At 38.5% G+C, this 14,013-nt stretch overlaps 1 protein-coding gene across 1 annotated transcript; it reads right to left on the bottom strand.

The window, feature by feature from the left end:
* Nucleotides 1-1,487: 1,487 nt before the first annotated feature.
* On the bottom strand, nt 1,488-10,675 carry BEND6 (BEN domain containing 6). The gene is made up of 6 exons (XM_062488960.1): nt 10,556-10,675; nt 9,362-9,539; nt 7,685-7,905; nt 6,189-6,381; nt 4,248-4,386; nt 1,488-1,755 (listed from the first exon to the last, which is right to left on the bottom strand). Exons 1-6 carry the CDS (start codon nt 10,673-10,675, stop codon nt 1,488-1,490), a joined length of 1,119 nt encoding a protein of 372 aa, XP_062344944.1.
* Between the last annotated feature and the right edge of the window lie 3,338 nt (nt 10,676-14,013).

Genomic DNA, 14,013 nt, shown 5'->3' with positions numbered 1-14,013 from the left:
TCTGTAACTCAGATATCCTGAAATCCTCATAAAATCAAGCTGGATTTCTTCAACTTAATGTCATTTAATTTCTCCAATCTGATTCATTAGTTGCTTGTTTGCCATGTTTGAAATAGATTCAGCTAATAGTACTCTCAGTTCTGGGAGAAGTACACTCAAACAGGAAAGCTATAGTCCCAAGCGTTCTCTCCTTCCCATGGCAGCACACTGTAAACCTGAAATCAGTCAGCAAGGAAAAAAAATAATCATAGAACCATAGAATATGCTGAGCTGGAAGGGACCCATTGGGATCATCGAGTCCAATTCCTGGCCCTGCACAGGACACCTCAAGAGTCACCTGCATGTGCCCGAGAGAGTTGTCAAAACACTTCCTGAACTCTGCCAGGCTTGGTGCTGTGACCACTGTCCTGGGGAACCTGTACCTTCCACTCCTCCTCCTTATGCTCTTGTAGGGTTTGTATGACTGCCAGCTGCTTCCTGGAAGAACTGGCATCAGATCACACGGGGAACTGCCCAGATGCTGGGATTTTTCAGGTTGCAGTCCCATGAGGAATATTCTGTATGCCCACCCTTTCTCTAAGCAAGGGGTAGCATAAGAAAATCAAAACACAGGGAATAGAAGCTGTCACCTCTGCCCTTTACTCATTGCTTCTGCTGAAGTGTCTTCTAATTCCCAACTGAAGGGGCCAGCACACTTATCCTATGGATCTCATGGTCAGGGAAGAAGAGAGAGTAAGAGCTGCTGAACAAGCAGAGCACCTGCAGCAGAATCCCTGTAAGAGAATGGCTTCTATAACTAAACAGGCTCTCCTGGAGGACTCTTCCCTGAGCTACAAAGGAACATGGCTTCTTCTATTGACTTTCCTACTCTGAGAGGTTCTTTCTTGTGCATATCTTGAAAGTTGTAGTTTCATTGCCCTAAGAAAGTTTTTTTGTTTTCTAAGTTAACAGCAGCCTTAAACATCTATTTTATTTCTTCTTCTCTGCTCATGTGGCCCTGTGCTTTCTACTCCTGCGCTGGGCACAGTCTTCATTTCACTGGGAGATCTTTCTATTTTCTCTCCATATCACTGTATCTTTTTTACATTAATATACAATAGCTTTCTGTTAAGCAGTTTTCACTCAGCTGTCCAGATGAAAGCAAGGGAAATTATGGTTCCTCATATATATTCTTTTGGTAATACTTTAAATATATATTTTTTTCTAACTAAGGGGAGCTCTACTCGTATTCTTCCTTACAAGTTTTAGTTACTGCATAACATGCATATATCTTATAACATCTTAAATCCAAAGATATTAATATGCCTTCATTTTTTTCTAGACTATGGGATTTTCATTTGTTTGAGAAAAAAAGTTCTCAGGCTTCTATCTCTGTCCACTGTTGGACACTACCATATATCTAGTACAATTTAGATATTATTTATTTTTTGTTTTATACCGCCTCTTAATCTCCATTGAGCACGTGAGCTGGAATGAAACATGTTCTGTTATTCCTTTTCTGAATTCCTGAGATCCTGTCCACAATGCTGGTTGGGAGAGGGCGCTGGTGAGCTGCTGGCGAGTTGAGACTCCGCCTTAGAAGAAGAGGGTTTGGGACACTCCTGCTGACCTTCTGGGGTGGGAGCTGGAGGAGTCAGGCAGCTGTCACTTTGCTGAAGTTGTGCATTAGCAGCTGGTGAATCATCATCCTGCTGGTCTTGTGTACAGGGAGAAACAGCCGAAGAGATGATGCCCTGAGGAGCAGCTGTTGAACCACTATTGAGAGAATTTATAACTAAGTTTGAGATATTAACATTAAATGTGCAATTAGTACTGTCATTAATTTCCAAGCTGCAGAATTTGCTTATTAGCTAGTTAAACACTTTTCTTCACTGTCACACTGCCCTTTTCCTTGTTTCACCTCAGCTTCACGGATTTGAGATGGAAACTTGTCTGTCTCATTGGATTTGACTCCACCTTTTTTCTCTTGAATCATAATGCTATTCTGGGGAAAGGTGGAAGAGATGGGTAAGGAAGAAATAGCAGTACGGGAGTAAATAAAAGCTGCAGCATCAGAAGTTCTTAAAAAACTGCAGCTGCAGTTTTTAAAGTTAGTAACTTGTATAGATAGGTATTTACTAAAGGTACTGCACAACAGAATTTTCTCTACCCCTCTCTGTACTTCATTGCTGGAAGGGGGACTGAAGGAATAACAGTGAGATTATGAGCACTTTTAAATTGTCTTACTTTTCTTACAGATTAAGAACTTTTCTTGATTACTTATGTGGTGCTTAACTGCTTTGACAGTTAAAGGAGGGAATGCTTAACAGATGCAATCGATTATAAATGCATCAGTTCCAAAGACACTCTTCAGACAATATATGAATTGGTTACAATAGATGGTGGGCTGGATTTTACATAAACACTGATCAGTAAGAGACATAAGGGCATTTAAAATATTGTATGGGCATTTTAAAAATACTGAGTTTAAACTGGAAGGTCTATAGGCAGTATAAAATAACAACCCAGAATTGTTTTAGTACAGTCAAAGTCTTCCTGTCAAGGTTTCAGGAATACCGTGTACATTAGAAGACTTTGGAATTAGCAAAATTTATGGATCCATCTGATGCATATTTAAGATAATAATACTTTCAAAGAAGACAAAATCTGTGTTTTTGTTATTTTTCATGTTATTTTTCATGCCTGTGTTAAGGACAAGGAAAAATACCACAGTGAATCATTGCATATGGTATGTTACAAACACATAGGGCCTTTGATTTATGAAGTCTTCTCATCTCTAGGAGAAAAGCATTAACATAGTAAACTTTATTTTTGGCAGGCTGGTGCATTTCTTTATTGCTTCCATATCGAAAAACTTATTAATGTAGATTTTTCCTAACAGACATTCTCTAAGTATTTCTCAGGTAGTAATTCACAGACCACTGGTGGTCCATGGAGTACTACCAGGTGGCTCTGAAAGCAATTTTAGAAACAAAGCACTACTACTTTTCAAACATCTGTATCATAACATAGTCAAATAGCTTGTGGTGCTTCTTATTTGTTGTTGTTTTTTTTTTTTCTTATGAAATGTCTTATTGCAAATTTGGATTTTGAAAACATGCAGGAGATAAGTGAACCAGGAAAAAGAAAAATCTTGTTTCAGTATAGAAAGTCTAAGTAAGGACAAATCTCTTTTCCCTGTCACCCTATTTTAATCTTGTGTCCTTTTTCTTGCTCATTTTTATGGGGTTCTTGAGGAGAGGCTGAGGCAGCTGGGCTTGTTTAACCTCAAGAAGGCTCAAGCTGATCTTTTCTATGTGCACCAAAGTCTGATGGGAGAGTGTAAAGTAGAAGAAGGCTCTTCTCAGTGGGGCCCAGTGGCAAAAGCAGAGGCAATGGGCAGAGATGGAAACACAGGAGGTACTGTCTGAAGATCAGGAAACACCATGAGGGTGGTGGAGCAGTGATGCACAGTGCCCAGAGAGGTGGTGCAGTCTCCACCTTTGCAGCTACTCAACCAGCCTGTCCATGGCTCTGGGTGACCCTGCTTGGAGCAGCAGGGGCTGGACCAGCCAACCCACAGAGGTCCCTTCCAGCTCCACCATTCTGTGACACGTACACCTGGTATTTGTGGAAACAGTACTGTGCAAATAGCTGACTTCACTGAGCACAGCCATGAGTTTGGCAATTTTATATTACCTTCATTCACACGGCAAAAATGCCCATAATAGGCAAGATGTTATTTAATAATTCCTCTGAGCCAATAATTTAGACTCTTTTGGTAGCAAATAACTGGCAGCTTAGCTCTCCTACAGTACTCTTATAAATACGTACCAAAGAGGTGTGATTTTCCTTATATTCACTTGTGGGTTAATTGGGGTACAACAGGTGATGTGAAAATCGGATTGACTGGTCTTTGGTGAACCAGAGAATAGTAAGAAAGGTAAATAATGCCAAATCTAAAACAGACATATTGAGCAAAGCCACTCCATGTGTTTACTTCTGTTTTCTCTTGCTGCCATTTAATAGTCCTGTGCTGCTTTGTCTGGAACTAATAACTATTTTTGTGCAGTAATGTTAAGCTGGACTGCTTCTGTTTTACATACTTTTTGTACAAGGCTATTGAAATATTTACTGGCTTGGTAGTGCATATACCAAATAGGTATATATGTATTGTTATCTGAATTTTAAGACTAGTTTTAGATTTTATTACTATGAAGTAATACGCAGATTTTACACAGTGCAGGCATTTTTTAAATTTGACTTACCAAAAACTATGTTTCTGAAAAGCACCTGAGTTAAGATCTTTGCTTAAAATTGGCTTCTTGGTGCAGTTGTTCAGTTTTTGTCCCATCATTCGCCTAATTAAAGCATCATCTGTGTTTGGAAACAACTGTTTTGTAATTCCTGAAAAATAAAGAGATGGTATATACATGGACCCTCCAAATCAGGGAAACAAGAGACATGTGATATAAAATACATTTCTTTCATCTTTTAAAGTTTCAGCTACTTCAGCTTCCACTCTAGTTACTTCACTATCTTTATAAACTCCTTCATAGATTTTACACATGCCAGCTCCTGTTTTCCTTTGTGCCTTCCACATTGCTTTGCCTGCTCTTGACAGACTCCAAAGGAACTCCAGGGCCACAAAGGCTTCTGCAGTGAGTGATTTGTGTGTGCTAATCCTCTGTTCTTATGTTCTGCTATTCTTTTCTATCCTCATCAGTCCTTATGAGTCTGAATCTTACTTTTTTTTCCCCTCATTAATTTTCATTTGCAGGTGATGTCAATTTTTCTAAAAATTTCCCTTCTGTTTTGCCTGGCTACAGTTTTTGAATGCAATAGTAACAGGACACAACACGAGCAATGTGATTTCTGCTACCTTCTTTTCCATCATCTTCCTTCCCCTTGCTTTCCCTGCCCTTCCATTTAATTTTGTTTTGAAGTCCTAAAATTTCCATCTTCTTTAAATAATCTGATCTAGTAAGTAATTTTCTACAGTCCTAGAAATCCCAAGCTTCCTTCTAATTTTTCTTTTTCGCTCATATAATGTTGATACTTTTCTGTTTAAATTCCAGAGTATTCTCTTCTATCTTAACAAAATTCTTTGATTTCTTTATAGGCGTTGTCACCGAATTCTCCACAACATTCTGTATTCCATGTCCTGATTACCTTCTCTGCTTCCCTTTTCAGTTTTTGTCTGGGCCCTAGTAGGATTTGGAATCATAAAATCATTTTGGTTAAAAAAGACCTTTATGATTGAGTCCAACCATTTTTCTCACCCCATTAAATATTTTACATTTTTCTGAAAAGTTGTTCTGAAACTCTCTCATCTTACTGCATCTCAATGTATTCTTTTATCATCCTCCACACTTTCCTTTCATCTCTCTTGACCTTCGGCCTTTATTTCTAACAAGGTTTTTAAGGAAGAAAGGTTTTTGCAACTGATAACTTTTGAAACTGCTGTCTAACTTCAACAAAACTGTACTAAGGTACAGGAACTGGAGCTAAGCTGAGAAGGGAACCAAGAGAACTGCAGAAGTCCAAGGGAATAGCAGTGGGGGAGGAATTACAGTAATTAAAGCTATATTGTTCAAGTATTTAGTTATAGGTATGAATCCAATTAAAATTTGGCTTCATATATTCACAAAATACTGTTTTCTTTAAAGCTGATACTTCCATCTGAAATTATTTTCTGTGCTATGCACCATATATTTTCTGCAGTAAACCTCAGTGTAAATCAAATTTTGTTCGCTTCTCTGATCACTGTCTTCTATACAGTCTCATTTTGCCTCTAGCACTATTTAAAATGTCAGAATTTGTAACATTCACTAAACTTCAGAACACAGCAGACATGATTTAAAATTTAACCCAAGTGTGTCCTCTTTTTGCCTTCCCTTATCTGTTTTCATTGTTCTCTAAGTTTGACTGTTGCAGGTTAACCTTGCAAGGGCTAAAAAAATTTACATCACTGTGCCTGAGCAGTCAACTGAATAAAAGCCACAGAATTCACACAATAGAAATACTACTACTTAGTGTATCACGAGCAGTATTTTTAACAGATGGTTTAAAAAAGCAGGTAGCTGAAGAAGGAAATAGGAAGCAGCTCATCACCTGAGTAGACCAGCTGTTAAGCATGACAGTCCCTCCCTCCAAGAGAGCCCCCTGTCAAGTCACAGCCACATGGAGTAACATTAACAAGTCATCACCTATGATTTCCTGAACTTCATTCTGATTCATAGCTGGTTTTGCCGCTTTATCCTTTGAAGAGGAGGACTTTGCACCTGTCAGGCTGTGTGTAGCCATGTATTCATGTGTATAAAGTGCTTGCATCAAGTCATTTATAAATTTTTGAGGTTTGCTCTTGTTACAAAGTGCAATCTGCCACTTTTCAATCTTGAACTGGAAAACAAAATTGGTCATAGGCATAACTATTGCAGTTTTCTAGAAATATTATATAGTATTATCACTGAAATATGTCTTTCATTTTCTGGTTTTATACCACGATTTCAATAGTAGTCTCTGCAAATGGAGTGCTTGAGGTAACACCACACTTGCATACTGCTCAGTGTTTGGGGCTATATACACAGCTTGATTGTTTTCCAGAGGGCAGTGTGGGGTAGACTAAGCACCCCATGCATCCTAGCAAAGCCTTCACCATGCGATCCTTATTACTCACTAGTGGAGACAGGACATGTTCAGACATAGCAAAATCCTTCTGCTTGCACTCTATGCAGGCTGGCTGTGGTCCAGTTCTGGCATGATTTCTGTACTGCCTTGGTAGCATGGCACTGTGCCCAAGCAAATATTCCTGCCTGTGAGCAGACATGCCCTAAGAACTGTGACATCTGGTTCCTGGGCTTTGAGAGTGGCTTCTGCATGCAGCAAAGGTACAGACTAAGAAACTGAACTCTCCTAATAGGCAGTTTTGAGCTACCTCTACAAAGTAAGGCAGGTTGCTCAGAAAATTAGGTCGTTTTATTTCTTTGAAGATGTTAGGTCAGATTCTGTGATTTGCAATATGCAGTCAAAACATACCACAATAATTCTTAACAGACTTATCTGGATTTTAGAACTCCGATTTGCATGGATTAGCATGACCCAATGCATAACAATGTTTATGTAAATTATGAATGCAGACGCTAGAATAATTCTTTTGGTTGTGCCTTCATTTTTTTTCATGTACAGCGTCTGTGCCTTAGATTTCTCGATCATGTTCTTTTATAACTGCAGAGAATAAGGGAATTTCTTTACTCGGTATCTCTGTATACATGTATTTCTACTTAACTGCTGGCCAGTGTTTGGAACAGGAGAAGAAACATAGCACCCTCCAATTACAAATTAACAGTTCAGACAGACTGCTGGTATTCTTCATAGATTATTTTTGAAATACTATCATTCCCCTTCGGCATCCAAACAATTAGACTGGAAGTTATCACTGGATCTTGGTATTTTCTTCACGCATCCACATTCTGCCCTTAGCCACAGATAGGCAAAGTCACCAAAATTAAAGTGCATTTGAGAGTGTAGAGGACACTGAATAAAAGCATATGTTTCTCATGCTAAGAGCATTCTGCACAAAAGGAGCTCATTAGTCATGTTACCAATGCAATGATGACAAATTATTTTACTGATGGTTATTTTTTAATATTATGCTGTAGCATACTGTAGAAAGTTTTATGCCTGAAATCACCTTTTAACTGACCTGTTTTTCAGTCTGTTGCTCCTCATCTTCCACATTCAAGGTTATTGGTGAGCTGGAGTTACTATGCATAGCTGCATAGGAATCTGCTGCTAATGGATTGTGAGATGCCTTCCAAACAGCATGTGGATGCAGACTGGAAGTAGATGTTGTCACTCCCCCTTTCAGCAGTGCTTCAGCCATCCCTACCAATTCCTCAAAATGACTGACTGCCTGTGGCAACACTGAAATCAAATGAAAAGTTAGGGGTAAAATAGTAATTGAAGCTTTCAGACTCCACTTAAATAAGCAGGGATATTTTTGCAATTAGCTTCCTGCCATAATGTGAAAGACTCAAAGTAGTCAGCAAGGACATTTCAATATACATTTTTCTTCCTCTCTCAAATGCTTTCCTGCCCCATCCTGCTTCCCTGTCCCCAGCCATGAAGATCTGGCCTCAATTTCTAGAATAGACCAGTTTAGTACAAGGCTAAGAGGAACTATTAGTTTATGCCCATCATGGCACAAAACAGACTATTTCTCTTTTTTCTTTTTACAATCTCAAAATCTGTACAAGTCCATAAAGCTGTTGAATATGGGCTAAGTGATGCCTGATTTTTTCTTTCCTTCAAAGAAGTTACACATACTGCAGAGGCTTTTCCTTTTTTTAATCTACAGACAATATGTTTTAAATAACCTTTCCTCAAAGCAGTATTTTCAAATACAAACTTTTATTGCATCCATTAAGAAGAATCAATGCAGAGCATAAACGATGCAAGAGGTGACATATCAGCAAGATACAGATTCAGTAAGTTACAGAAAATACTCTAAAAGACTAAGGTAATTGTTCAGGATGCAAGGTAAATTGACTTATATGTGTGAGAAAAGTTGTCAGACACTAAGAAGATGTTTACAAATAATATTTTAAAAGGTGGAGATGAATGATTCAAACCAAGATGAATAACATAAGAAATGCACTGAGGTAGGAAATGAATTTTCATTTAACAGTTCATAAACAGTTGCAAAATCATCTGACAATAAAAATAAAACAGATACCAGATTGTCTAGGGATGGTATGGTGTAGCTGGCAAGGGAAGGAGTAAATCCTCTTTAAACCTTAATTTATTCACTAACTGTTTGAAATTTTGGGTTCAATTCTGGCTGCCTCAGAGTAAGGGACAGGGACAAGCAAGAGGTGCTTCAAAGATGACCACTAAGAGATTCATTACAGAGGAGCAAAATATTTCATCTCTGTGAAAGAATTAAATTTGGTGCATCTGAAACTAAATCAGATTATCAGTAATGAGGAATCACCAAAGTAATTAGAAATTAAGTAATTTCAAAATTAATGAAGTATCAGTTAATCAAGAAAGACTGCTAGTAAATAAGGTTGGTTGGACTGGACAGAGAAGTATTTGAGCCTAGCCAATGGTTATACAGCATACAGAAAGGTTCTCTTGGGAACAACTGGCAGGATTTACACACTTTTTTCACTTCTAACTCTATGATTGCAAGGCCTCTGTATAAGTAAGTGCTGCTGGAATTAAATGCTGCCATGTATCACAGACTTTCATGCTAATGATAGGCCTTGATCATGTCAGGTGCTTGAGCATCCATAATTCCCATCCAAATGGCCTCTTAAAAATCAAGCTTTTCCTGACCTTCAGGCTTTCCTGTTCCTCAAAATACTCCCAACTTTACCTTGAAGCATCACCAGGGACTGCCTTAGGCGGCAGTTTTCTCTCATGGTATCTGTCAGCTTCCTCTTGAGACTTTTAATTTTGGCACATAGTTCTACCTTGGAGAGTTGAAATAAAGGCTCTTCATCATCACTGCTATTTTCACCATATAGAAAGTTGCTTCCTGAATATGGTTCTCTCTGAAAAAAAACCCCAAACAACTGTGATATCTAGAGCAACAACAACATAAAATAAAAGCATCAAAACTAGCATTAAAATATCTATTCTCTATATATATATATATTAAGAATATATATAATATTAAAATAATTTTAAAAAATCTCTTGTATAAACAGACTCAGTGCATCTTAATAAAAGCTGTTACCAAACACAGCCATTAGTATTCTTATTGAAATTAAAAATGAAAGGTCAGTGTAATACGTAACTGTTAGGTACCTTTTTCTCTGTTCTGTATTCACTAATTTTACAAAGCTGAATCTTTTAGAACTGTTAACTTCACTATGGCAAAAAAATCAATGGCCTTCCTCAAAAATACCTTTCAGGCTGCTTTTGATTAATACATTAAAATTGCTGAAAATTGATGTTTACCTGTTTGTTAATTAAAGATGTTTCAAATTGACTCAGGATGTTGGCAGGAGCAGATGCATGCAATGATTTCTTTCTTTTTATATGTTTCATAATCTTCCCCTGTAAAAAGTGCATAACAGTGCCTTTGCATTCCTACAGAGCCTTTCATTACAGTATTTCAAAATATACCATAAATTTTTATTCACTGTGCACTTGGCATCTTCGTTAATAGTTTTAAAAAATGTATTTGCAGCTTTGTCAACTTTTATGTTTTCCTTCTCTGCATTTTAGCACTGCAGATCTCAGCACAAGGCACACCTCAGAAAAGCTGCTCCCTTCCCTTTTTTATGCACTAGTCAGATTTCTGTCTTATGGGGGAAAATGTAATAGAGCTACAGAGCATCAAAGCCTTGAATAACACTCATGTCTTGACACAGAAAAGGACAAAATCCATTGGTCTAAGTAATTTCTCTGACAGGTTATTGTGCTGAGGTACTCTGTGAAGGCTGCCTGTATTCCTACCTTTACTGTACATCTTTTGTGTGTTGTATCATGAATAATCAATAGTTACAGTCTATTTCATTCTTTTATGGACCTAACAATATAAGGCACATAAACACAAACTCACCTTTTCTTTATCCAGGTCACTGTCCTCACTTTCTGAGAATATCATTTCTATCCTCTTCCTCTTGCCTTTTCCAAGGACTTGTATTTTTGTGATTTCATCTGCTCGTAATATCTTTTGCATCATTTCCACCAGCTCTTGGGGGTCATCTGATATGATGGAAAGGAAAAAGGCCAAAGCCCAGACAATCAGGCAATATACCTTAAAAGCACATTTCATATAAGACAAATGTTCTGGAACTGCACTCACCACTCATGTACACAACCTTCACCAGGTGCTTCTCTGTCTTTCTTTCTCCCACAGGCCAGTTTACTAGTACATGCTCATTAGGTTTCACAAGTCTTTCTAGTTCATTGTCATCACAGGGAAGGTCCTGTATCCATGAAGTCTCTCCAATTTGCAGTGAATTATCATTTACAAAATCAAACAGTGTGAATTTTTTCATTGTTAAGTGGCTTTCTTGTCACACAGACACTTCCTGAAGGACATCATAGAAAAAACAGCAGTTACTGTATCATTACAGTGTTCATTACATTAGAAAGTGTTACAACAACACTTTAAAAAGCCCCAAACAACCCTCCTTTTGCTGGATATTGGTAATGACCTTGTATGAAAATATCCTAAGAAAGTGAAAACTCTATCCAAGCAGTGAGTTGTATCCCCTCTGAATGATGGGAGGTGGTCTGTTTAACACCTGTACATCAGACATTTGCCTCCAAAACTATGCACAGAAAGCAGCTTTCACTCACGGAGTCCTGGCTCCCATATTACTTCTATGTTCAGGGATCATGGCTGGGATCTCTACTACTACATTTGTCTCCGTAAATTTTTTAGTGCAGCCTCTGACTAAAAGACACAGATGTGATAGAAACTTTCGCTAGAATAAAGGAAAGTGCAAGCTACACATGCTATTAAGTGGGATGTATGGTTATCATTTCATGGGCAGGAAGACAATTGCAGCCACAGAAAACCAGCCCAGAGCTACCCAGGACATCTGAGTGGGTGAGGTAGGACACATCCTGGCAATGAAAACTTGACGTACAAAAGAAATGACAGGCTAAGGACTGGAAGAGAGCTGGGCTGCTCCATGAGGAATAACAGCAACAAGGAGAACCCAAACCCAAATATACAGTTAAATCATTTGCTTCATAAAACAGTACTTTTAAAGCAACATGCCATTCTGGGCTTTTAAAAAGCACTGAATTTCTCTACCAGGAGAAGGGAGCAAGTCATACTTTGAGTTTTATTTTCCCAATTAGGCTGACAGCCTTTCACAAAAGTATAAATTCTACTGGAAATGTAATCAGTTCTTTTAAGTGTTGCTATTATACTCAGATAAGATATTTTCTACTTTAAAATTATTAAATCAATACAGAGAAAATCTGATTTTGAAACCTGAATCTTCTTTCCAGCAAACATGTGGTCAATTCAAAAAAGTGAAATACTTTCACAGAGCTGAAAACTCAAGAATTCACCTATGTGACAGTGTGATTTGCAACTGACTTGGCCTCAATCAGTCAGAAGCAAATTTAGTGCCTCATGAAGAGCCTTTCAAAGGGGTAACTCAGAGCTAGAAAAGGAGAATTACATGGGTTTATTATGTCAAATTGAGAATATCTGGCTGCACTGCTCTATGAAGTAATATCAATTTGTTTGCAGAAGCCCAGTTTGCCACTATTCCATGTCTGTGCTATGTCCCAACAGAGTTGGCTTTCCATACAGGGATGAACTTGTTAATTTGCAAAAGACAGCTGCAGTTTTGTCAACATGTTTACTGATACAATGGGGCAAGCAGTATAGATAAGAAATCACCATTAAATGGAGTATTAAATCAAGATTTTATGCAGAATGTGTTTAGTGTGAGAGCAGTAGGATTGTTAAATATTGCCTCGCTGTAGAAAGGAGACTATGTTTGCCAGAACTGACATTACTTTTCTTTAAAGATCAGAAAACATCCATCCCATGCAAAATCTGGAAGTGGAAGCAGCCTGAGTATCTCTGCCTAGCAGGTCTTGCCAGAGACCTCATTCTGCCACTGATCCATGGTGGGTGGACCCTCATATCACAGACAGGGGTCATTCAAATAAATAACATATAGACAAAACAGAACCCAAAGTTTCAGCACTGACCTCACTATGGACAGGTAAGGTCCAAATTGGAACTGCATGTTTGCCTGAACAACAAAATACCAGATTTGAAACAGGTGGAATATGCAGTTAGTTGGGCATCAGTATTCTTCCTTCTTCTTCAAAATACTTTTGAGTATATACTTCACTCAGTTTAACATTTCTCATCAAAGATATTACTTCTGCCTCTGATCAACCCAGTACAGCAATCTTCACCACCCAGTTCTTTGCTTCTCAAACAATACTTGATATTTACCCCCTTGGCCTTGGCAGTTGTAAGCTACTTCTCTACCCTCCTAAAAGCCCACATAAGAGCAACAGAATTGCAGCAAAGTTAGAGCTGCCAGTGTGCTAATAACTGATTGATTGACTTCTATATTTTTAATGTTTCCCTGCAGTCCTCTAACAGTTTGTCTTTTGTCTCTTGTTTTGTATTGAGACAAATATTCTCTGAGCCATGGAACATTCCTGTGGTCTGAACTTGTACAGGGTTAGCAAGCCAGCCCAGGATTTCCAGAGGTACACTAAACACACAGGCTGTTCACAGCATGCAGGGCAAGTGATGATTCCCCATAGCACTAGGGCTAGTCACGTACACACTGTGCCAACATCATGCACATCAGTACCAAGTCCAACAGCTTTTGGAAGGCATCAGACTTGTCTACATTTTTAAACAGCTTAATGGAGTCAATGAAAACATGGATTTCTGCATGTTCAGAGCCCATGAGAGCAGCCTGGTGCCACTGGTAGACACTGTGAAGAATGTGGACAACAAAATATTTCACATGGTGTTTACACCAGGCAAGCACCTGGATCCACAAAAATACATCCTGCCACTTTAGGCTAAGGACAATTTTTACCATGGTCATGGCAGGACATGGAGCTCAGCAATTTATCTACATTATACATAAGGTTCTTCTGAGCTGACAAGATTCTTGCCAGTGGTCAGAGGGTGTACTAGCAGCTAAACTATTTCACTAAGGGCCTTAACAGCTCCCATATTCTCTCAGCATGCTGAAAGAAGGAATGTTCCTGCTGTTTATGAAGGGACCAAGGCAGGAAAGCAGTTGAGGGGCAGCAACAGCAACTGGCCATGCCCCCTTTTCTCTGCTGCAGCTCTACTGGACGTAAGTTCAACTGCTTGTGTTATGGGTAAAAAGATGAAATAATTACATCACCAAATAAAAGGAACAGAGTGTAGTAGTTGATTGTAAGTATTTTTATATTATGGCACAACCCCTTCAGCTCCTGCAGTAGGCATTAATCAAACTATGTCTTTTCACAGAATTTATTGTGACGATCCATGGGTCCTGGGGATAACACCTAACTGTCTGC

The sequence above is a fragment of the Cinclus cinclus genome, chromosome 3 (genome assembly GCF_963662255.1).
Source record: "Cinclus cinclus chromosome 3, bCinCin1.1, whole genome shotgun sequence".
NCBI classification, from domain to species: domain Eukaryota; kingdom Metazoa; phylum Chordata; class Aves; order Passeriformes; family Cinclidae; genus Cinclus; species Cinclus cinclus.
This window is presented reverse-complemented; position numbering and strand designations above follow the sequence as displayed.